This window comes from Pristiophorus japonicus, chromosome 4, assembly GCF_044704955.1.
Source record: "Pristiophorus japonicus isolate sPriJap1 chromosome 4, sPriJap1.hap1, whole genome shotgun sequence".
NCBI lineage: Eukaryota > Metazoa > Chordata > Chondrichthyes > Pristiophoridae > Pristiophorus > Pristiophorus japonicus.
This window is the reverse complement of record NC_091980.1, coordinates 87,329,301-87,351,825: the sequence shown is the minus strand read 5'-3', so window position 1 is coordinate 87,351,825 and position 22,525 is coordinate 87,329,301. Positions and strand designations below refer to the sequence as shown.

General features: G+C 46.8%; 1 protein-coding gene across 1 annotated transcript in view; it reads right to left on the bottom strand.

The window, feature by feature from the left end:
• Positions 1 to 22,525, bottom strand: part of LOC139262115 (uncharacterized protein C5orf47-like) — a 69,328-nt gene that overhangs the window by 35,294 nt on the left and 11,509 nt on the right. The window contains exon 2 of the mRNA XM_070877263.1: positions 7,004 to 7,074. Within this exon, the coding sequence (XP_070733364.1) occupies positions 7,004 to 7,074 (71 nt within the window). The remainder of the gene's footprint in view (positions 1 to 7,003; positions 7,075 to 22,525) is intronic.

Genomic DNA, 22,525 nt, shown 5'->3' with positions numbered 1-22,525 from the left:
CATTGCACCTCGAGTCTCATTTCAATGTGGCCTGCTGTGAACAGAACCCCAAGTCTGGGCCGCTCCGAGGTAGGTGTTGTCAGGGTCTGGGTCGGAAATGGGCCTAGGTAAGAGAAGGAGTCTATGCCTGGATCATGATGGGTGCATTGGTCGAGGAGAGGGTCAAGTGTGGCGGCGATGGGGTGGGGGTTGGGAGTGGTGATTGGGTCCTTTAATGTGGATTTCCTGCTCTTCCTGACTCCACATTCAGGAAAGTTACTTACCTTCTTTATTGCAGGCGATTTTGCTCGATCTGTTTTCCGAGTGCAGCTGGCACTGGTGAGGGCTGCCACATGGCAAACCAATCTTACAGAAGGGACCTCAAATAGGCGTCGGCCCCCTTATTTGCATAGATAAAGGGCCCAACATTTGATTCATGCGTGGGTGAAGGACGCCTGTTGTTTGTCCCTACCCAATATGTCGAGTGGCGCACTTCCAGATGAAAATATGCATACACTTCCAGTCTTTAAGGTGTAATCACTACCCTTATTTGTCAACAAAGTAAAAACTGTGCAGCAGTGCCCTCACTAGGGGCTCAATTTTCCCCAGTAGTTGCTCCTTTTTTTTTGGAGTAGGCTGCTTTTTCTGGCCTAACTTAAAAATCCCCAGTTTCCCCAATCAATTTGCACCAGCGTAATTGACTTAGTTACGTGTTTTTTTTTGGTACTTTTTTTTTTGCTCAAAAGGGGGCGTTACCAGCCACCTACGCCAGTTCTGACCATTTAGGCAACTTTGGCCAGCTAATAGTTACTCCATTTCTACTTAGGCCAGTGTATGTGGCCACTCGAGAAAACCCTTGCAGAGAGTTAAAGAAATCTGCGCACTGAAGTACATTGGAGGCCATTCAGCTTGGGATGGGGCAGGAAGTGGAGAGGACCTGGACCGGCATTCACTCGGGACTGGAGAGGCTGGGGAGGGGGGGGGAGAGGGAGCGAGCGAACTGGCCGGAATCGGGCTAGGACCACACACCGAGCAGCGGGAAGACACCGGAGAGGCTCAGGGGTGGGGGGGGGGGGGCGCAAGGAGGTAGGGAGCGAACTGGCCCGCATATCGGGCGGGGACCACACAGCGAGCGGCGGGAAGGCACCGGAGAGGCTCGGGGGGCGGGATGGGGGAGGAACTCACCCCAGCGAAACAGGAAGGCACCTCACTTGGGGACCAGGGAGGGGGAGGGAGAGAGGTCACAAGACTCAAGAGGGAGGAGAGAGAGGAGAGGACAAAATACCTTTTGGTGTGGTCCATCCATACAGACCTTGTGGAGAGAACTGCAAACCTGTGCTGCCTGTTTTCCTGCCATTTTGAGCTTCTTTGAAAGTTTAACTTTAAGAATGGGGGCAGTACTGACAATGCCGTACCTTGTGCAAATGTTCTGCATCATTGTGCTACGTAGGAGACAATTGATTAGAGCTCATCACATCAGGAACATTAGAGCCTGTAGGGTGTTGGACAGGAGGCCTTACCCACCTTGGCAATATCGAGACAGGCATTCGTACCCACAACCGAGTGATGCAGACCGTGTCAGAAGGCTGCGTTTCCGCAGAGAAGTTGTCCGAGATCTGTGAGTTGCTGAGACCAAACCTGCAGCCGAAAAGCGTCAGGTGGACTGCTTTGTCAGTTGAAGTGAAGGTTACAGCTGCACTTTCATTCTATGCCTCCAGATCATTTCAAGCTACAACTGGAGATGTGTGCGCCATCTCTCAACATGCAATACATGTCTCCATTCGCCAGGTCACGGCTGCACTGCATGCGCAGAGGAATGACTTCAAGTTCCCAATGACCGCACAAGCAATCCGTGATAGGGCTGTGGGCTTCTCCAGTATTGCTGGCTTCCCAAAGGTACAGGGCTGCATTGATTGTACCCACATCGCCTTGCGAGCACCTTTGGAGGATTCAGAGATGTTCAGAAACAGAAAAGGCTCCCACTCCATTAATGTGGAGTTCGTGTGTGACGACATGCATCGCATCATGTCAGTCAATGCAAGATACCCTAGCAGCACCATGATGTGTTCATCCTACGCGACAGCGTTATATCTGCCATGTTAGAATAGCAGCCAGAAGGGCAGAGCTGGCTACTGGGAGACAAAGGGTACGGCCTCACCACCTGGCTCATGACGCCCCTAGGCGTAACCCGGACGGAAGCTGACCGTGAATACAACATGTCGCACATTGCGACGCGCAGCATCATAGAGAGGACCATTGGCATCTTGAAACAGAGTTTCCGATGCCTGGACCATTCCGGAGGCTACTTGCAATACTCCCCTGAGATTGTCGGTCAGTTCACAGTTGTGTGCTGCATGCTGCATAACTTAGCCATCATGAGGCAGCAGCAGCTGGTAGTGGTAGACCCACCAGCGGTGAGAGTGGCTGATGATAATGATGCAGAAGATGCAGGTGACAAGGAGGAGGAGGAGGAGGAGAAGGATGATGACGAGGATGAGGAAACCATGCAATGCCTGAGGCCGGAGCACGACGGGGGAGGAGGGCGGACCATTGTGCTCCTTTAACTATTGCTCGAGCCTTGCGCCAGCAGCTCATCCGTGAATGCTTTACTAATGCCCGAGGGCTCAGCGACAACTATTCCACATGGACATGTTTATTTTTTGGAGCTGTTCCGTAATGTTGTGTTGTGTTAATGGAACATGATTCAGTGTTAATGTAAAATATATTTTATTTAAAAGTTTACAATGTACTTAACTTTATTGTAATAAAATTATTCTTGTATCAAACTTTACTTTAATATGACTCTTTAAGATCACTTAAAAACTTTATTACTTATAAACTTGTAAATTTACATAAATTAAAAGTTTTTTGTAAGTTGAGAACAGTTACAACAGTAACATCAACAACAAGAACACAGCAAAGAAAGGCTGCACCCATCTCTCATCCCCCTTGTCCCCCTTAGTCTAACACTGCCCGCTACGCTTAGTCTTGGACTCTCCACCACCCCTTCCCGCAGGCGGTGGCGGTGATTTTGGGCTTGGTACCAAGCTTCTAATATCTCTGGTAATGCGCACTTCTTGATTGGGGGTGGATGGGGAGTCAGGTGGTAATGTGGAGGGCCCAGCTTGGGGCTCTTCAGAGGCTGGTGTGGGGGTTGCAGTGGGAGTGGCAGTTGATTTTGTCAATGGGCGCGTGGTCTGGATGTGTTCCCTTATTGCAGCAGCTAACTCACACATGCCATCCCTCATGCACCTTGACAGTATCTCAGCGGACTAAAACATTCCCTCCCTGATGGCCTGTACTACCCCTGACATTCCCTCACTCATTGCCAGTTTTGTGCTTTGCACTACCTCTGACATTCCCTCATGGCCACTGCCATGCTTTACACTACCTCTGACATAGCCTCCCCTCATGGCCACTGCTGTGCTTTGCACTACCTCTGACACTCCCTCCCTCACGGCCAGTGCCGTGCTTTGCACTACCTCTGACACTCCCTCCCTCATGACCACAGACATGGTTTGCACTACCTCTGACATTCTCTCGTTCATGGACACTATTCCCTCACTGATGGTTCCGGCGGGTGTTGTTCATTCTCCTGATAGTCCCGCTACCTCATCACTCACCCCACTGATGGTGTCCAGGAGTGATCGGGTAAGGTCAATGCTCTCCGCACTTAATGACATCATTTGAACCACATCTGTTACATCCTGCATCTCAGGAGAGTGTGGATGAGTTTTCCTTCCCTTCACCCAGGGTCTGCCACGTTGCATCCCACTGGTACCTGCAGCCTCGGACGGTGGAGCCCTGGGTGTGCCTCTCTGCATCCCATTGGGACCCGCAGCCTCGGACGGTGGGGCCCTGAGTGTGCCTCGCTGCATCCCACTGGGACCCGCAATCTCGGACTGTAGAGCCTTGGGTGCGACTTGCTGCACCCCAACAATGGAACCCATAGCCTAGGATGATGGGGCCCTGGGTGTGACTTGCTGTGCCCCACTACTGGGACCCACAAACTCGGAAGGTGGGAAACCATGGAATGTCACACTGGCACTCAAACCACTCGTCACGGAAGGGGCTGTCAACTCCACGACTGCCACCTCCTCAAGATTCAGTAGAACAATGTGGCCTTCATCCATCTCCATCCTCTTCCACTCCCCCTCACCCCTATATTGGTCTGGAGGGTTGGATTGGAAGATATTCTCCTCTTCAGGCTCGTCCGCATCTGAATCTTCTTCTCTATCTTCAGGATTGGCCTCAGGTTCTGTTATATTTTGCAGAACAGTCAAATGGTTAGCAGCAGAGGAGGGGGCAGGATAGGTGGCATGAGTAGGCTCACACATAGCAGGCCAGGTAGCAGGTTGATTTGAAGGGCCACGATGAATTTGCAGGTCTTACCCTCTCTCTCGAGCGTGGGCCCAGCTTGTGTCGTACTGATTGTTTTTCTCCAGGCAGGAGCCATTAAAGCAGCAACCCTCTCTTCCAAGGTGTCAGTGGCTGCAGATTTGCTGGGCCTCCTCCTGTTCGAGTTCTTTCCCTTTTGTTGTGGGCCAATTTCCTCTGCAAAGATGAAAGTGCAACTTTTTAGAGAGGGTGTCTTTCTGCTGGGTGGGACATATACAGCTGGTCACATTTACAATTGCATTGAATAAATGAAAATATTACTTACACTAATAAATTGACCAGGGTCCTGCCATTTCTTTTTACACTGGCTTCCAGATCTCTTGGTGTTCACCACTGCACAGTAGCCTTCTGCAACTTGGTTCCAGCGTTTCTTCATTTCTTTTGGTGGCACTTTTATGTGACCTCTGCTGGTACCCAGCTCCTGCCATCTGTTCTCAATCACATTAACCAGTGCCTCCACTTCTTCCACCAAGAAATTCTTTGTCCTTGGTCTGCGTTGCTGTATTGCTGCAGCTGCTCTCAGACACACACAGCACTTTTTCAATGCTCTGAGACACACACAGCACTGCTTCTACATTCAGCTGGGATTTTTCTAAACACAGCACTCCTTCTGGCACACACACACACAAACTGTTCTTTAAAAATGGCCGATTGCCAACTCGGAGCGCTACTGCGCATGCGCGGCCATTGCAGAGACGTCAGGAACATCACTTTTTTCCACCACGCATGCGCAGAAGTGCCGGCACTTTTTTCAGCGCAGACCGCAGGCTCCACCCCCCCGAGTCGACTGGCCACGCTCTGTGGCTGCAGAGTAGAGGCCAAACATCGGAGAAACTAGGAAGATTTTTTTCCTGGCGCATCTACTCACGTAATGAAGAATGAGTGGTGATCTTATCGAAATGTACAAGATTATGAGGGGGCTTGACAAGGTGGATGCTGAGAGGATGTTTCCACTGATGAGGGAGACTAGAACTGGAGGGCATGATCTTAGAATAAGGGGCCGCCCATTTAAAACAGAGATGAGGAGAAATTTCTTCTCTCAGAGGGTTGAAAATCTGTGGAATTCGCTGTCTGAGAGCTGTGGAAGCTGGGACATTGAATAAATTTAAGACAGAAATAGACAGTTTCTTAAACGATAAGGGGATAAGGGGTTATGGGGAGCAGGCAGGGAAGTGGAGCTGAGTCTATGATCAGATCAGCCATGGTCTTATTGAATGGTGCAGCAGGCTCGAGGGGCCGTAAGGCCTACTCCTACTCCTATTTATGTTCTTATGCTTAACTCGGGCAAGTACGCCAGAAATCGGGCCTGGGGAAAATTGAGCCCTAGGATTGGTCTGTGACAGAGGATGGTTTATCCATAACATTAATGGTGAGCATCAGGATGTAACTTTGACCAAAAAATTAACTAGCAATAACATTAGTCACCACAGCATAGTAGCGACAAAAGTAGCCTTATGCCTTCAGTTCCTTAACTAGCTCCCTAATTGGTGCAGTGGTGTGCAGATTCCAATGCCCTAAACAGGTAATAGTAAACATTTTTAGGAGTAAAACACTACATAAGTAAACATTCACGTAGGGGTCAATTCTGATGCGTGGTGCACATCATGTGGGTCATACAGAATAATCGGAACAGCCGCCCAAATAGCATCTGAGGGGACAAACCGTTTTGTGGTCAGGCCTTATTTGAATCTCATAGGTGAGCTGGCCGGAGAACAACTTCAGGTCCTCGCTCTGCTGAAGAGAACAGAGATTCAAGCTTTAGTGGCCCAGCTTCCAAAAAAATGATCTCGTATGTACATCAAGGCACTGGACATCCTGCCAAAGAACTGCTGCACCATATCTGACAGTATGGAAGACTTCACTTCCTGCTGCTGTGACATTCTGGTGCAAGGCTGAAACATTGGATAAGGAAAATGATATCTGCAAATTGGAACAAAAATGCCGACAGATGGGAGTATTTTCTAACACTGGAGGCTCTAGCTTACAAAACTGATGTTCTTTTTACATTACACAGCAATACTTCAAAGAACCACAATGCTTCTATAATAGTTTGAAATACTTTGTTGAAAAGAAGCTCATACTATTGTTACTCTATTTCATAATACAGAGTTCAGTACTCCTAAAGATGAATGAGCCATCACTCAATACAAATATTTCTTCTGAACAAAATTCCATTATAACATCTAGAATACAATGAATTTTCATTGCACACATTTTTAATGTCAACAGTATAAACACATGCATTACAATTTTAAGAAAATGTTGGCTGGGAATTTCCTTGTGGGGTTCTGCCAATCTTCCACCGAAGTTACGGCAGCCAATCTGGAGAACCCAGCTCCCAGTGATTATTTTAAAAGAAAAACTAGAAATATGGATGATTCGAGTTATCTCCAGTGAATATAAGACAGTAACATTAAATTCAGAGTTCAAATGACAAACATATGCAGATCAACTTTATCTGAACCTCCCTCAGCAGAATCTGGTTAAGTCTCAGAAAAGTCCATTACCTGTATCCTCTATTGATGCTCCCAATTATATTTGTTTGGATGGTTAAGAAGAATGTGTGTGGTATAATGCAAGTATTTTATGAACGTACAAAGACATTTTATTTTAACATATACCACACCTGTCTTCTCTTCTTGCCTTTTGCGGCATCATTGTTGGCAGGTAAGGGAAACTTGAAGACGTCAGCATTCTCTGCAGTACATAAATACACATATTTTGAACAGGAAATGTACTATTTTTATGTGAATTTTATTAGTGTTGACCATATTTAGTGTCTTGAGCACTGAAAACAATATACAGGGGGTAATTGGAAAATATTTTATGCTTGGATCAAGAATTCTATAAACCAAAAAATTGCAACGGTTGAGCCTTATGGGGGTGAATTTCCACCAATATTATGTTCATATGCTGAAACTTCGCGGAAACCTCAGAAAAATAACGTAAATTTATTCAATAGAAATTCACCCTCCAATACCTTTTTTAAAAATGTAAATGTATGCCGGTTGTTTGTTTTTCTGTTGTTAATGGTCGAATATTAGTCTGTGAATTAGCACTAACACTGACAGTAGAGCGCAGAAGGATTGCCTCCAAAAAAAAAATTATATTTTTACCAATATTTTATAAGAAAAAATCATAATCACTGATAGAGAATTCAAACAGGCTGCATTTAGACAGGCTGTGAAAATTCACAGACAACAAGTCAGAGATGCTACATGCATTTCAGCCACATTGCATTAAGTCATCAATCAACTTGACATTTTCGGACCTTGGGTAGTGAGCCAATAAGGTCAAAGGAGGCGAGTTCTTTTCTGTAAATTGATCCAGGCATAAATACAGCCATTTTGACCATGTGGTTTCAGTAAGACAAAGAAACTGCCAATCAGCCAGCAGTTTGTTGCTCTCTGCCGAGATTAAAAAGTTAAAACTACCATCGGAGTTCGTATTTCATTGGAAATTAAGAGATCTAACAATCACAATAATAACTTTTATTTATATAGTGCCTTTAACGTAGTAAAACGTCCCAAGGTGCTTCACAACAGTCTTGCAACATGTTAGACATTGACAAGGGAGGAAAGAGAAAAAGCGGCAGAAGGAAGTGTAAAAGAGGTAAAAGGTTTGGGTCTGAAGCGGCAGCCAAAATGCGCACGCAGATAGAAACAGGCGAAAAAAACTAAAAAAATAAATTCAAATTACATTGTAAATAATACAATAAGGAGTATACAATAGAAAAATCAGTATAATAAAGATTCATTATAATTAAACAAAATTAATTATATACAATAATTATAAATTAAGTTAAAATGAGAAAATCAGCAATTGAAGCAAATTAAATTGGTTTTTAGCTTTCTTTAAAATTCATTCCCTGTCCATTGATTCAATTAATATGGAAGTGGGTATAATCTGATAGCCATTTGAGAAACGTGGTTACAAGGTGACCAAAACTGGGAACAGAATATTCACGGGTATTTGACAATTTGGAAGGATAGACAGAAAGGAAAATGAGGTGGGGTAGTTCTGTTAATAAAGGATGAGATCAGTGCAGGAGTGAGAAGTGATATTGGCTCAGAAGATCAAGATGTAGAATCAGTTTGGGTGGAGATAAGAAATAATAAGGGGAAGTCGTCACTGGTGGACGTACTCTATAGGCCCCTTAACAGTAGCTACGCTGTTGGACTGAGTATAAATCAAGAAATAATGGAGGCTTGTAAGAAGGGTACGGCAATAATCATGGGCGATTTTAATCTTCATATTGATTGGACAAATCAAATTGGCCAAGATACCTGTGAAGAAGAGTTCATAGAGTGTATCCGGGATGGTTTCCTTGAACAGTACATTGTGCAACCAACCAGGGAGCAGGCAATCTTAGATCTGGTACTGTGCAAAGAGACAGGATTAATAAATGATTTCATAGTAAAGGATCCTCTAAGGAAGAATGATCATAGCATGGTTGAATTTCAAATTCACTGGAGGGTGAGAAAGTTTTGTTGAATCATTGGACCCAAATTTGGCCCACCCGTTTTTTCAGCGCACTCACCGGAGATGCGCCGACTTCCTAGGGTAAAAACGGCGTCGAAAAGATCTCCTCGGATTCTGGCCGCGCTGAGGCCTCTCCCATGGCTTGGCGCAGCGTGGTCTGCCCATTAGGGGGCAGAGCAAGGGCCCTGTGCGAAAAACAGTGCCAGCAGCTCAATGCATGCTCACTGGAGGTTTCGTGCATGCGCAGTAACTCCTGCCCCCAGCCGGAGGTCCCTTGGAGAAGTCCTCGGAAAAATCCCTCGGAGAAGTCCCTTGGAGAGTCAGAGTCCTCGAGAGAAAGAGAGTCGGAGTCGGAGAGAGAGTCGGAGTCGGAGAGAGAGTCGGAGTCGACCTGCTGACTTCCCAGGCCGAGTTAGGAAGGTAGGACTTAAATTTTATTTTTTATTATTGATGGTTTTTATGCTTCTTGAAGGTTGTTGTGAAGGTGTTTAGTGCTTTGCAAGGTCCTCTCCACTTCCCTTCCCCCCCCCCCCATCCCCCATCTCTGGCTACCTGCGCTGATTTCTTAACTCTCCGCAAGGGTTTTCTGTGCAGCCACAAGTGGCCACATCCACTGGCCGAAGTTAGTTTGGAGCAACTATTAGCTGTCCAAACTGGTTTAAATGGCCAAAACAGGCATAGGTGGCTGACAAAGCCCCCTTTTGAAAAAAAAAACTAAACTAAAAAAAATCCTAACTAACTCACTTACACTGGCGCAAATTGAATGTGCAGAATGGAGATTTTTAAGATACTCCGGAAAAATCAAGTTGCTCCAAAAAAAACGGAACTCCTGGGCAAATTTGGGCCCAATTGAATCAATCATTGCCCCCTATGCTCCGTAATACAATCTGGCCCCAAATTTACAGGTAGTAAATTGAGCTACATTTGCACCAACGTGAGGTGAGTTGCACCCAGCGATGGTCTGCAGAAACATTTGCACCAGTGTTTTGTGGGTCAGCACATTTGCACATCCATTGCAGAAGTCACTGGCATAAATCCTATGTGAAACAGGAATAATATACTGGGGTACTAATAAATTAGAGTGCAGCCTTTAAAAAGTGAGTTCTGGCTGAAGACTGCAACAGCCATCACCTAATTCATAACTTTCTTACAGGACAAACTAGTGCACAGTACCCAAGAGAGGCCAGTTACTGAAGCGTACATCCCGGACGTTAACAAACTCACTCCCTACAAGACACTTTGTTCTTGCTGTGAGACAGGATGAGGTTGGAGGCATAATGTTGGTGTCAGGTTAGTGACTAAATAACAACTTGTATTTATATAGAGTCTTTTGTAAGGTGCGGCGAAAACATCGATGTAAACTTTTGGATTTATAAGTTTTGAACTTTGCTGGGGCACTGTACAGCAGAAGAGCTAACCTGGGAAAGTCCAAACATGTTTTAACTTGAATACACATCAGTTGGGCGGGAATGAGAATGGCTGAAAGCAGGAACATCATGGTTAATTGAGCGCCTTTTGTCATGGAATGGGAACCCATCAGTGAGACATTAAGTAAAGTGGCCAGTGTTTCAGGCCATCGAAAGACAAAGGAAATGATGTGGCCACCCAGACTTTTCGGAACCAGATCCACAGGAAAAGCCCCAGTAACAAAGAGACAGGCTGGAGATGTGACTTGCTTTTCAGTTGGACAGCCTCAGGCAGGAAGGACAGTTAGACTTTAAGCAGTCTTGCAGGTATAAGAGAACAGCAGTTGGAAGCCATCTCTCTCTCTCTCTCTCCCCTTTTCTACGCCTGCTTGCAATGCACAAGGACCGAGCACTCCATCTGGAACGGAGAGAAGAAACCGCCAAGAGAGCCTTGTTACTTCGACTGGGAGGCTGATCTTGAGACTGAACTTGAATACCAGAGTTTGGTATGGACCCAGAAGATACGCCTCATCGGGAGAAGCAGCGAGCAAGCCAGAGGGATAATTGCCGAGCATTTATCCCAGCCCACGGATCTTTAAGACCACCGCATAGTGTGAAAGGATGTCGTGTGTCCCAACCAAGCTTTAGAGGTTTTAGTGGGGAGGTTTTTGCAAGGATCATAAACGTACGCACATTTCTGTTGGACAGATTTCAGTAGTGTAATTTTGAATCCAAACAGGGGTGTTTTAGATGTGGGTACTTCGCGTTAGGGGCCTGTTTAGATGGGCCAAACTGTGTATTGTACTGCATTTGTTTGTTTTACACACCAGGGTGTGTGGTTTTACTGGGTGCAGGTGTGTGTTTTAACTTAATAAAAGCATTGCCGGTACTTGGACCAAGGTACCCATCCCTGACCCATTCATCTGTTCAGTACAGTAATCACTTCCATTGTTAGAATTATTGTAAAGTGGGGGTGTTTCAAAAACACCTAAGGGAAACCACTTACACTTTAACATAGTGAAATGTCCCCAGGCCCTTCATAGAGTACTATGAGATTTAAAAATTTTGATACCGAGCCACATAAGTAAAAATTAGCGCAGGTGACCAAAAGCTTGGTCGAAGAGGTAGGTTTAAAGGAACGTCTTGAAGGAGGAAAGAGAGGTAGAGAGGCGGAGAGGTTTAGACAGGGAGTTCCAGAGCTTGGGGCCTGAAGGCATGGCCACCAATGGCTGACTGATTATAATTAGGGATACTCAAGAGGGCAGAATTGGAGGAGCGCAGATATTTCGGGGGGTTGTGGGGCTGGAAGAGATTACAGAGAAAGGGAGTGGCAAGGCCATGGAGGGATTTGAAAATAAGGATGAGAAGTTTGAAATCAAGGCATTGCTTAACTGGAAGCCAATGTAGGTCAACGAGCACGGGGGGGGGGGGGGGGGGGGGGGCGGCCGGCACACAGGGGACTTGATGTGAGTTACGACACAGGCAGCCGAGTTTTGGATTACCTCTAGTTTATGTAGGGTAGAATGTGCGAGTCTAGGGGTAGAATGTGGGAGTCCAGCCAGGAGTGCATTGGAATAGTCATGTCTAGAGGTAACAAAGGCATGAATGAGGGCTTCAGGAGCAGATGAGCTGAGGCAAGGCGATATTATGGAGATGGAAATAGGCGGTCTTAGTTATGTTGCAGGTATGTGGTCAAAGGCTCATTTCAGGGTCAAATATGATACCAAGGTTGCGAACAGTCTGGTTCAGCCTCAGACAGAAGTTGGGGAGAGGGATGGAGTCAGTGGCTAGAGAACGGAGTTTGTGGCTGGGACCGAAACAATGGCTTCTGTCTTCCCAATATTCAACTGGAGAAAATTTCTGCTTATCCAGATCTGGATGTCAGACAACCAGTCTGACAATTTAGAGACCGTGGAGGGGTCGAGAGAAGTGGTAGTGAGGTAGAGCTGGGTGTCATCAGCGTACATGTGGAAACTGATGTCGTGTTTCTGGATGATATCGCCAAGGGGCAACAAGTAGATGAGAAATAGGAGGGAGCTAAGGATAGATTCTTGGGGGACACCAGAGGTAACAATGCGATGGCGGGAAGAGAAGTCGTTGCAGGTGATTCTCTGGCTACGATTAGATAAATAAGAATGGAACCAGGCCGGTGCAGTACCACCCAGCTGGACGACGGTGGAGAGGCATTGGAGAAGGATAGAGTGGTCAACCGTGTCAAAGGCTGCAGACAAGTCAAGAAGGACGAGGAGGGATAGTGTGCCTTTGTCACAGTCACAAAGGACGTTTATGATAGCTGTTTCGATACTGTGGCAGCCGCGGAAACCGGATTGGAGGGATTCAAACATGGAATTGCGGGAAAGATGGGCACGGATTTGGGAGGCAACAACATGTTCAAGGACTTTGGAGAGGAAAGGGAGGTTGGAGATGGGGCAGTAGTTTGCAACGACAATGAGGTTGAGGGTTAGTTTTTTGAGGAGAGGGTGATGAGGGCAGATTTGAGGGAGATGGGGACAGTACCTGAGGAGGGAGAGCCATTAACAATGTCAGCTAACATGGGATCCAGAAAAGGAAGTTGGGTAGTCAGCAGTTTGATGGGAATAGGGTCAAGGGAACAGGAAGTGGGTCTCATGGACAGGATGAGCTCGGAAAGGTCATGAGGGGAGATTGGAGAGAAACTGGAGAAAGATGTGAGGTCAGGGCTAGGGCAGGGAGGATCCTTAGAGGAAGTTTGGCCCGGTGGGCTAGGGGAAGGAAGGGGAGAGGCAGAGGCGGCCGAACAGATGGTCTCAATCTTAGAGACAAAGAAGTCCATGAGCTCCTCACACTTATTGTCGGAGATGAGGGTGGAGACTGGGGAGGGGGGTTTAAAAAGACGGTTAGCAGTGGAGAATAGTTGCATAGTCACCGTAGCTGCCCTCTGAAGCACAATACACCTACAAGCTTCAACACCCTTCTCTGACATTTTAATCCCAAGGGGTTAGTGTTCACCCATTCTTAACTTGTATGCTCCTTTTCAGAGAATCATACAGCACAGAAGGCCATTCAGCTTATCATGCCTGTGCCAGCTCTTTGAAAGAACTATCCATATAATCCCACTCCCCTGCTCTTTCTATATAGTCCTGTAATTGTTTCCTCAGCAACAGTGGTGGGGGGGGGGGCGGTAAAGAGGAGGAAGAAAATTGCGATGATGATGATGATGATGAAAAGGAGAAGGACGAGAAACAGAACATCTTCCTTATGGATTATGAGGGTGAGAAGGGCAAAGAGGATGATGATAAAGATAGAGAGGAAGTTTGGGTCAAGACCAACAAAGTGTTCCTGCAACAAACTCCTATCATGGTCCTCTGCCAATAGACTCTTAATATTACCTTCTGTTTGCTTGTTTTTTTTCCTTCCATGCACTCAAATACTTTCACCCAAATTGGATAGTGTTAATGAAGATTTTGCACTAGGTGATTCACAGAGGACAAAGCAGCCGGAGAAGTGAGGATGTGCCACCTTCATGGCAGAGGCTGAAAAGAAAGCTGCACAATACTCATGAGCCCTCAGTTACCCTCCCATCACCTATGCTGTCACTCACTCTTTTTCTCTTTCACTCACTAACCCAGAGAAATCCATCCAGGGGGATCTAAATGGTTGAGATAAGGATTTGTCACTTGGTAAGTCACAGAGCAAGAAATTGCTAGGGGAATGACAAATCCTAATGGAGTTTGATGGCAGGAGCAGAGGGGCTGCTGAAGTCAGTCCTAGGCTACAGAGGCTCAGGTCTCAGATCTCAGGGTCCAGAGACTCTACAGCCAGGCATAGATTTCTGCAACTGTTCAGCAGAGGTGCTACCTGAGTTTAATGCCATCCTCTGTCAATATCCACGATGGGTTCAACACGATACCATACTAATTGGAGTGATTAATAGATCCAGGAACCTCTGCATCTCTTCTCCCAACCAAGAGGACTCCAGACCAATTTGTGATTCACATGCGAAGGTATTAGCCATTGGCCTTCAGAGGATTGTATTGAGAAAACAATGGCAACTAGCTTCAGAGTGTCATCTTTCAGGGTCGGCAGTCTATCAGATCAGCCTTCATGTTTATCAGTAAGCAGGCAGAACCAGGACCTAGCACTTGTGGTATGGCAAGAATCTGACCTCAAGATGTTGTTCTCACTCCTGATGAGGGTCAAAATTAATACAAATATACAAAATAAAGGCAACCACTATTGTACTATGTCTTCATAAATTTAACTTGAAGCTCATTTACTTCTATTAATCCAGCTACAGAAGACCGATTTGTTACATATTTGTGTCTTCTTTCTGCATGGTCACATTTTAATGTAAAAAAAAAAGTGAAACTTCTTCGCAGCACCTTTCTTATAAGGACATTTAAAATGCAAAATTGAACTGAAAAATAAACCTCAATGATGTCGAAAGTAAATGGTAAACAACATGTAATAAAAAATACATTTTAATTGGTTTAAATTGATTAAAGTAATTTCTGTTTAAGTGAAGTGGAAGTGGATTGGTTGCACCTCACTACATTTTTAAGAAAACTGAAAAGCAATCATTTGAAAGATTGTGCACTGCACAGCTTCAGGGCTTCAATGTGAAGGAAGGTTTGAATTTGTGGAAGAAGGTAACAGAAATCATGAAATAATAATGAAAATTTCAGGGGGGGGGGGGCGAGGAAATAGGAGCAGCAGTGTATCTGCACTAGTTGCCTCCCTCGCTGATTTGATTGCTTCACCAGTGAAAAAAGTAGTCAATAGTGATTCATACTGTGCAAATGTCAGAAAGTTGCCCTGGCACAAAAATAAACCACTGAATGCCATCAGCCACATACTTTAAAGTACTGCAGGGAGAAATCAATGATCCTGTCTGTGGTTTGTTTTCTGCAACCACCCACCCCTTGTGTAGTATTTTAAGTTGCTTAAAATGCTGTTTGCATGTACACATGGATTAAAACTAAGGTGTCCAGCATATTTTTCCAGTGGTCCAAGATTGGAATTTTATGGGGAACATTGCAGACCATAACAATTGTAGGAACAATGTGCAATATTACTGTTAACTGTAAATGCATTTTGCATTATTACATTTATGGTGTGATTAATATTTGTATTGTCTGTGCTACATTGGTGGCCATAAGTATCTTCACACAATGTCAATATGTCTCAAAGTAAATTCTTTTGGTTGCTCATGGGAAGGTAAACATGTATTGTATAAGCCTCAGTTCTATGATTTTTACAACACTAATAGCACTCTAATGGTTTTGCTCGAGGTAAGTCAGATGAAATGCTGTTTTGTAAGGAGTAATATACCATATAATGCACAATGTATTATTCTGCAACAAAGGCAGAGCTGTGCCCCTTTATGGCTACAATGTCTAATTATGAAGTAAAATACAACTCTCGGTCAATCAAAGTTTCATTGTTTAATGGGGGAACTCTGCAAAATGAGGTCACGTACTGTGTAACTGTTCTTCAGGCTGTAAGTCTGAACCTAATTTGAACTGTATGTTTTTGTTCCCTTCTTAAATTACAAGCTAGATATTCTGCCTTCTGTTTTAATTAACCCATTTTCTGTCGGTGGGGAAGTTTCTCTGTATATTCCAAACAACTGGCTTTCTTTCTTATTGAAACAAAAAATTATTCAAAGAAATTTACAGATGCGTCAATCAGCTGCAAATTTGCCTGGAATAAATGTTATCATAGTTTAGTGTAACAGAGAAATGTGACTTAGGAAATGGGAGGTAACCGACAGGAATTGTGTGTACACATATTATCATATTATACTAGCAGATCTCCCATTGTTACTCATTGTAAAACGGATGAAATACTGGGGGAGAAATTTGGTGGCGCCCTCTTTGGGATACCTTGCCACATTGCGTGAAATTGGGTGCTTTCGTCCCAGGAGTGAAGGGGGCAGTATATGTGGCGCTAATGGCCTCAGCTGAGCCCTGCAGGGGCGCTATTCACAGAGGGTTACCCAATTTCAGCTGAGTTCCATTCAGCAATCAGCCTTCAACCCTCGACTCCAGCTCCATCTGGCTCTTAAAGGGGAGGTCATTTGAACCTGCTGCTACTCATTTTCAGCATTACTGTACTTCAGTCACTGATCTCTGGAACTGAGGAAGCTTGTGAAATGACTGCTGGTAATCCCCCTTCAAGAGAGAGGGCCACAGATTGAACGATGTGGCTCTGGAGACATTGGTGAGGGCAGTCGAGACGAAGAGGGAGTCCCTGTTCCCTGCATCGGGAAGGAGGCCATCTCCGCAGGTTTTCCAGGTCATGTGGCAAGAGGTGGCCCGGGAGATATCGGACAGCACAGTGGTGCAGGGAAGCATCACCCATGCAAAAAATTCAACGACCCATATCAGATGGCGAAGGTTCCCCACCTCCTCCATACCAGCCTCTCAACCTCTGCCTGCGCACACTGTGCAATCCACCAATTCCCCACCACTCAACCACCAAGCATCTGCAGATACTCTCACTCATATCCTCATCTCACACCTTGTCACAGCTATTCAACCACGGCAGGCATATCTTCCAAATGCATAGCGAACCCTTATTCATACTAGTTCCTTTCTTTTGTAGGCCAAGATGACAGATAACAGATGGGAGCAGCAGAGGACTGGAGATGGGGAACCAGGACCTTGAGGAGCGATTGCTGGGGCCGCAAGTGATGGGCACCATGGCCGGCAAAGAAGTCGAACCCGCGGGGAGAACCAACAGTGGCCCTGAATTCCCGGCTTCGCCGGGTCCATACGGAATACGACCGGACCCGGCAAAGCCTCGCAAAAGCCGCTTGTCGGGACGAGATGCGCATGTGCCGAAAATCAGCTTTTCATATGTCAAGATTTCTCTAGACAGATCCTCCGCAACCCTGCAGGAAGGACATTTGCGCAGGAGAGATTGGGCTATTTGCCCATCCCTTGCCCAGCGAATGTCCTTCAAACTCTTGTGCCTGGTAAAAGCAGGCACATAGCCTACTTTTATCAGCGTAAGAGTTTTAAAACATATAAAAATAAAATTTAAAAACACATTTTTAATGTTAAAAACCCTGTCCACTAAGGCAAGTTTATTTTAAACCTTATTAAAACACTTTTTTTTTTAAATCCAAAAAATATTTTTTTTCAATTAATTTTAAAATTGAGGTTTTTTATTTAATATGTTATGTTAAGATGTTTTAGGGAATTATTCTCATTGATAGTAATGAGATCTCGGAGATACAGAGTTCCCAGTATTAATGACAATACTGTACCATGATTAGTTGTCCAGGCCCACGTGACTCCAGCTTCAACGTCCGAACCTCGAAGACAGGAAAAGGCGGCCTCCCACCGCAATCTAAGATGCCTCCGGGACCACCAGGTACTTTCGTAAAAAAAATTTGGGTCGGAAAGCGTTCGTCCGAAGGAAGCCTCCGACTGTAATTTCAGGGCCAGTAACTTTATCCCCTCTCCTTTTCTCATACCTCTTCCCACCCCCCCTCCCCACCACCCACACACACTAGGATGCTTTATCACTTTTAAATCCTGTCTCCTTCGCTTATACCCCCGCCCCCCCACACCAAAAAGCTTTATCACTTTCTACCTTCTGATACTGTCTGCATTCCTTGCTCCATTCCTGCCCCATTGCCCTCACCTGAATGTGAATCTTGTGCCGTATATGCTTTCATATAACCAGCCAGAAGCTGGCGATCCTACACCTGAGCACCCCCCTCAAAGACATTCTGGAGGGGGAGGGGGAGAAAGAGGAAGAGCAGGAGCAGAGCACTGCTTTTCTCATCTGCAGGCATTAGCTCAGATATTGGCACTACCCGTTCATTAGAGGTTTGGCTAGTAGAGCAGTCTGCACTGGGTGATGTGGACTGGGGCCTAGCAGGCTGCAGCAAGGTCAAGGGGAAGGGGAACCTCGGGAGCCATCTCCCAGAGGGAGAGTTTGCGTGTGGGTTCTGCTCCACAGGACTCAGATGAGGACCTCGATGGAGAGGCATTCACACAAAGGGTGATGGCCATGCACTCTGACATCATAGGTGTAATGGCAAGGGTGCCAGAGAACCTCTCTGCAGTGTTTCGGAGCGTGGAGGAGTTCGCATCCAGCACTGCAGACTGTTCTGCACACACCATGGAGCCCATGATTGCCATTGATAGGTCCTTATTTTACAGTATAAATGCACACGAGGCCCATGCTTGACAGAAGGTCAGTCTGTGATCTGTCCTTTATTCCTTAGCACTCAAAGAGATGAAGGTGGGTGGAGCTTCCCCTTTGGTACCTGAAGGCCCAGGTTAGGAGTGTCTCCCACCTAGTGGTCATTGTTCTCACAGTGTACAACTTAGATCAGATTATACATGGGTTACATTGCTGGTTGAATACATTACATCACTTCCCCCCCAAAGTCTTATTGGGATCACAGGTTGAGTCTCTCTGGTGGTTTACGCTCTCTTGTAGAGCGCCTGAGTTGGGGCTCCGGTTGTTGGGCGCTGGCCTGAGTGTCTGCTGTTTGCAGTGCCTCAGGCCTGTCCAGACTGCCCACAGTGACTGGGCTCTCCTCCCTTTGGTTCCGGTGTTCAGTCACCTGTGGTGGAGTGAACTCTACATCGTGTCCTTCCTCTGCTTCTTCTATGGGGTTGCTGAACCTCCTTTTTGTTTGATCCACGGTGTTTGCGGCAGATTTGTCCATTGTTCAGTTTAACTATCAGAATCCTATTTCCCTCTCTGGCAATCACAGTGCCTGTGAGTCATTTGGGCCCTGCAGCGTAGTTGAGGACAAAAACAGGATCATTTACATCAATACATCGTGCCCTCGCATTCCTGTCATGGTAGTCATATTGTGGCTGGCGCCATATGGTGGGGTGTATAAGGGATAACCTGGTTTTGAGCATCCTTTTCATTAGCAGCTCTGCAGGTGGAACCCCTGTGAGCGAGTGTGGTCGGGATCTATATGCCAACAGGAAGCGTGATAAGCGTCTTTGTAGGGAACCCCCTTGGATTCTGAGCATCCCCTGTTTGATTATCAGCACTGCTCGTTCTGCCTGGTCGTTTGAGGCCAGCTTGAACGGTGCCGTTCTAACATGGTTGATTCCATTGCCTGCCATGAAGTCCTGGAATTCAGTGCTTGTGAAGCACGGGCCATTGTCGCTGACCAAGACATCCGGTAGACCGTGGGCCGCGAACATTGCCCGTAGACTTTCTACCGTGGCAGAGGATGTGCTTGAATTTAAAATGTCACACTCGATCCATTTGGAGTAGGCGTCTACTACAACCAAAAACATTTTTCCCATGAAAGGACCTGCGTAGTCCACATGGATGCGTGACCAAGGCTTGGCGGGCCATGGCCAGGGGCTAAGGGGGGCTTCCCTGGGCGCATTGCCCAGCTGGACACACGTGTTGCACCTGCGAACACAAAGTTCCAGATCTGCGTCTATCCCTGGCCACCAAACGTGTGACCTGGCAATTTCCTTCATCATGACAATGCCCGGGTGCTCATTGTGAAGTTCTCTGATGAACACCTCTCTGCCCATCTGGGGCATGACTACGCGGTTTCCCCACAGTAGGCAATCGGCCTGAATCGAGAGTTCATCCCTGCGCCTGTGAAATGGTTTAAATTCCTCAGGGCATGCCCTGTACGTGGCTGCCCAGTCCCCATTCAGGACACATTTCTTGACCAGAGACAATAGCGGGTCTCTATTTGTCCAGACTTTAATCTGACGGGCTGTCACAGGTGAGCCTTCGCTTCCGAAAGCTTCAACAGCCATGACCATCTCAGCAGCATGCTCGGTAGCCCCTTCAGTAGGGGCTAGTGGGAGCCTGCTGAGTGCATCGGCGCAGTTTTCGGTGCCCAGTCTGTGCCGAATTGTATAGTCATAGGCTAACGTGAGTGCCCATCTCTGTATGCGGACTGATGCATTTGCATTTATGGCCTTGTTGTCGGCCAAAAGGGACGTTAGGGGTTTGTGATCTGTCTCCAGCTCAAATTTCCTGCCAAACAGGTTCTGGTGCATTTTCTTTACCGCATATACACATGCGAGTGTCTCCTTTTCTACCATCCCGTAACCCCTTTCTGCCTGGGACAGACTCTTGGAGGCATAAGCTACCGGCTGTAACTGACCCTTGGCATTCACATGCTGCAACACACACCCGACACCATAGGATGACGCATCGCACGTTAACACAAGTTTCTTCCATGGGTCGTATAGTGTTAACAGAGTGTTGGAACATAACAAATTGCATGCTCTATTAAAAGCCCTTTCCTGGCTGTCCCCCCAGACCCATTCGCGATCTTTGCATAGGAGCGTGCTCAATTTGGGAAGAAAGTTAACAAAATAGTTCAGGAGCCCCAGGAACGAACGCAGCTCCATCGTGTTACGGGGTCTGGGTGCTCTCTGGATCGTTTCCGTCTTGGACGCAGTAGGGCTGATCCAGTCTGGCTGCTACCCTCATCCCCAGGAATTCTACCTCTGGAGCTAGGAAGACGCACTTCGCCTTTTTCAGTCGCAGCCCTACACGGTCCAGTCTGTGTAGCACCTCCTCCAGGTTGTGGAGGTGTTCTTCAGTATCGTAGCTCCACCTACCTTCATCTCTTTGAGTGCTAAGGAATAAAGGACAGGTCACAGACTGTCCTTCTCTCAAGCATGGGCCTCGTGTGCATTTATACTGTATAGTAAGGACCCATCAATGGTGACGAGGATGGGATTTAAACCACGCGAGCATGGCCACTAGCAGAACAGACGAGAGGTACTGTGTTAAGGAATGGTTGGGATAGAGATTCAACATTGTTAAAGCAGCACAGAGTTCTCCAGGCAGACAGGGGCAATCGGGCATGCCCCAACATGTAGTCAAACCCAGAGGGGGAGTTCGACAGAGACAATGGCAAACTGAACGGCGATTCACGCCATTGCAAGGGACAATGCGGCCAGTAATGGGGCCATCAACACCTGTTAATAGCGCACTCAAGGACAATAACAGATGCAGTCAGGGACGATCGACTGGCAAGGGACCTTTTGTTTCCAACAACAGCTCATGTTGGAGGCGTGGAGGCACACACTCAGCCAGAGGTTGCAGAGATGAGCAAAATACCTGCAGAAATGAACGCTGGGGGAAATCGCTGGAAGCTGAAGTTCAGCGAGTTCATGTGGAGCACGTATACAGTTCATACACCAGGACGCCACCGATAATGATGAAAGTGCTCCTCAGTGGCATCCCAGTATCAATGGAGCTAGACACGGGTGCCAGCCAGTCCCTGATGGGTATCAAACAGTTCGAAAAGTTGTGGGCGTCCAAGGCCAGGAGGCCAAAATTATCGCCGATTGACGCACAGCTACAGACTTACACAAAGCAGATCATTCCGGTGCTTGGCAGCGCCACGGTAGTCATGACCCACAAAGATTCGGTGAACAGGTTGCCATTCTGGATTGTCCCAGGGGATGGTCCCGCACTACTGGGGAGGAGTTGGCTTGCTGTCATGAAGTGGAAACGGGGCGACGTCAATGCAATTTCCTCTGTGGAGCGAGTATCATGCTCACAGATTCTGGACAAATTTGACTCATTATTTCAACCCGGCATCGGCACTTTCATGAGGGACAAGGTAGTGATTCACATAAACCCGGACGCCAGGCCAGTACACCACAAGGGCAGAGCGGTGCCGTACATGATGCGGGAAAAGAGATGAAAGTGGGTGGAGCTTCCCCTTTTGTACCTGAAGGCCCAGGTTAGGAGTGTCTCCCACCTAGTGGTCATTTTTCTCAGTGTACTTAGATCAGATTATACATGGGTTACATTGCTGGTTGAATACATGACAGCCAGTCTGCAGACGATGGTGGAGAAAAACCGTGTGGATCCAGACCTCATGATGCGTGTCAGGGGCGACATGGCTGCTTCCACTGCAGCACAGGTGGAAGCAACTCAACATCTTAGTGCTGTAATGCAGATTATAGTTAGTGGCATGGAAGCTCAGACTGTTCTCATGCTGTCTCAGCTGGATGCCATACCTGCTCGGACTGCTGCCACCCCCACGGAGTCCACCACAGTCCACCGGGGATGTCACGGTGTTGCAGCAGCCCACCAAACGGTCACCCAGCCAGCCCAGACTGCCGCCGCCCAGCCTGAGGTGGTGCAGCTTGCAGCCGTAGAAACTGAGCGTGATGGTGACGTTGACTGCTACTGAGAGCCATCCTCGCCCTGGTCTGAGGCTCTACATCTGGTTGCAGCTGGTTGACAGAACTCTGTAACCACGTCCTTTCTGAAGCGCAACCTTCGAACACACTGTTCCT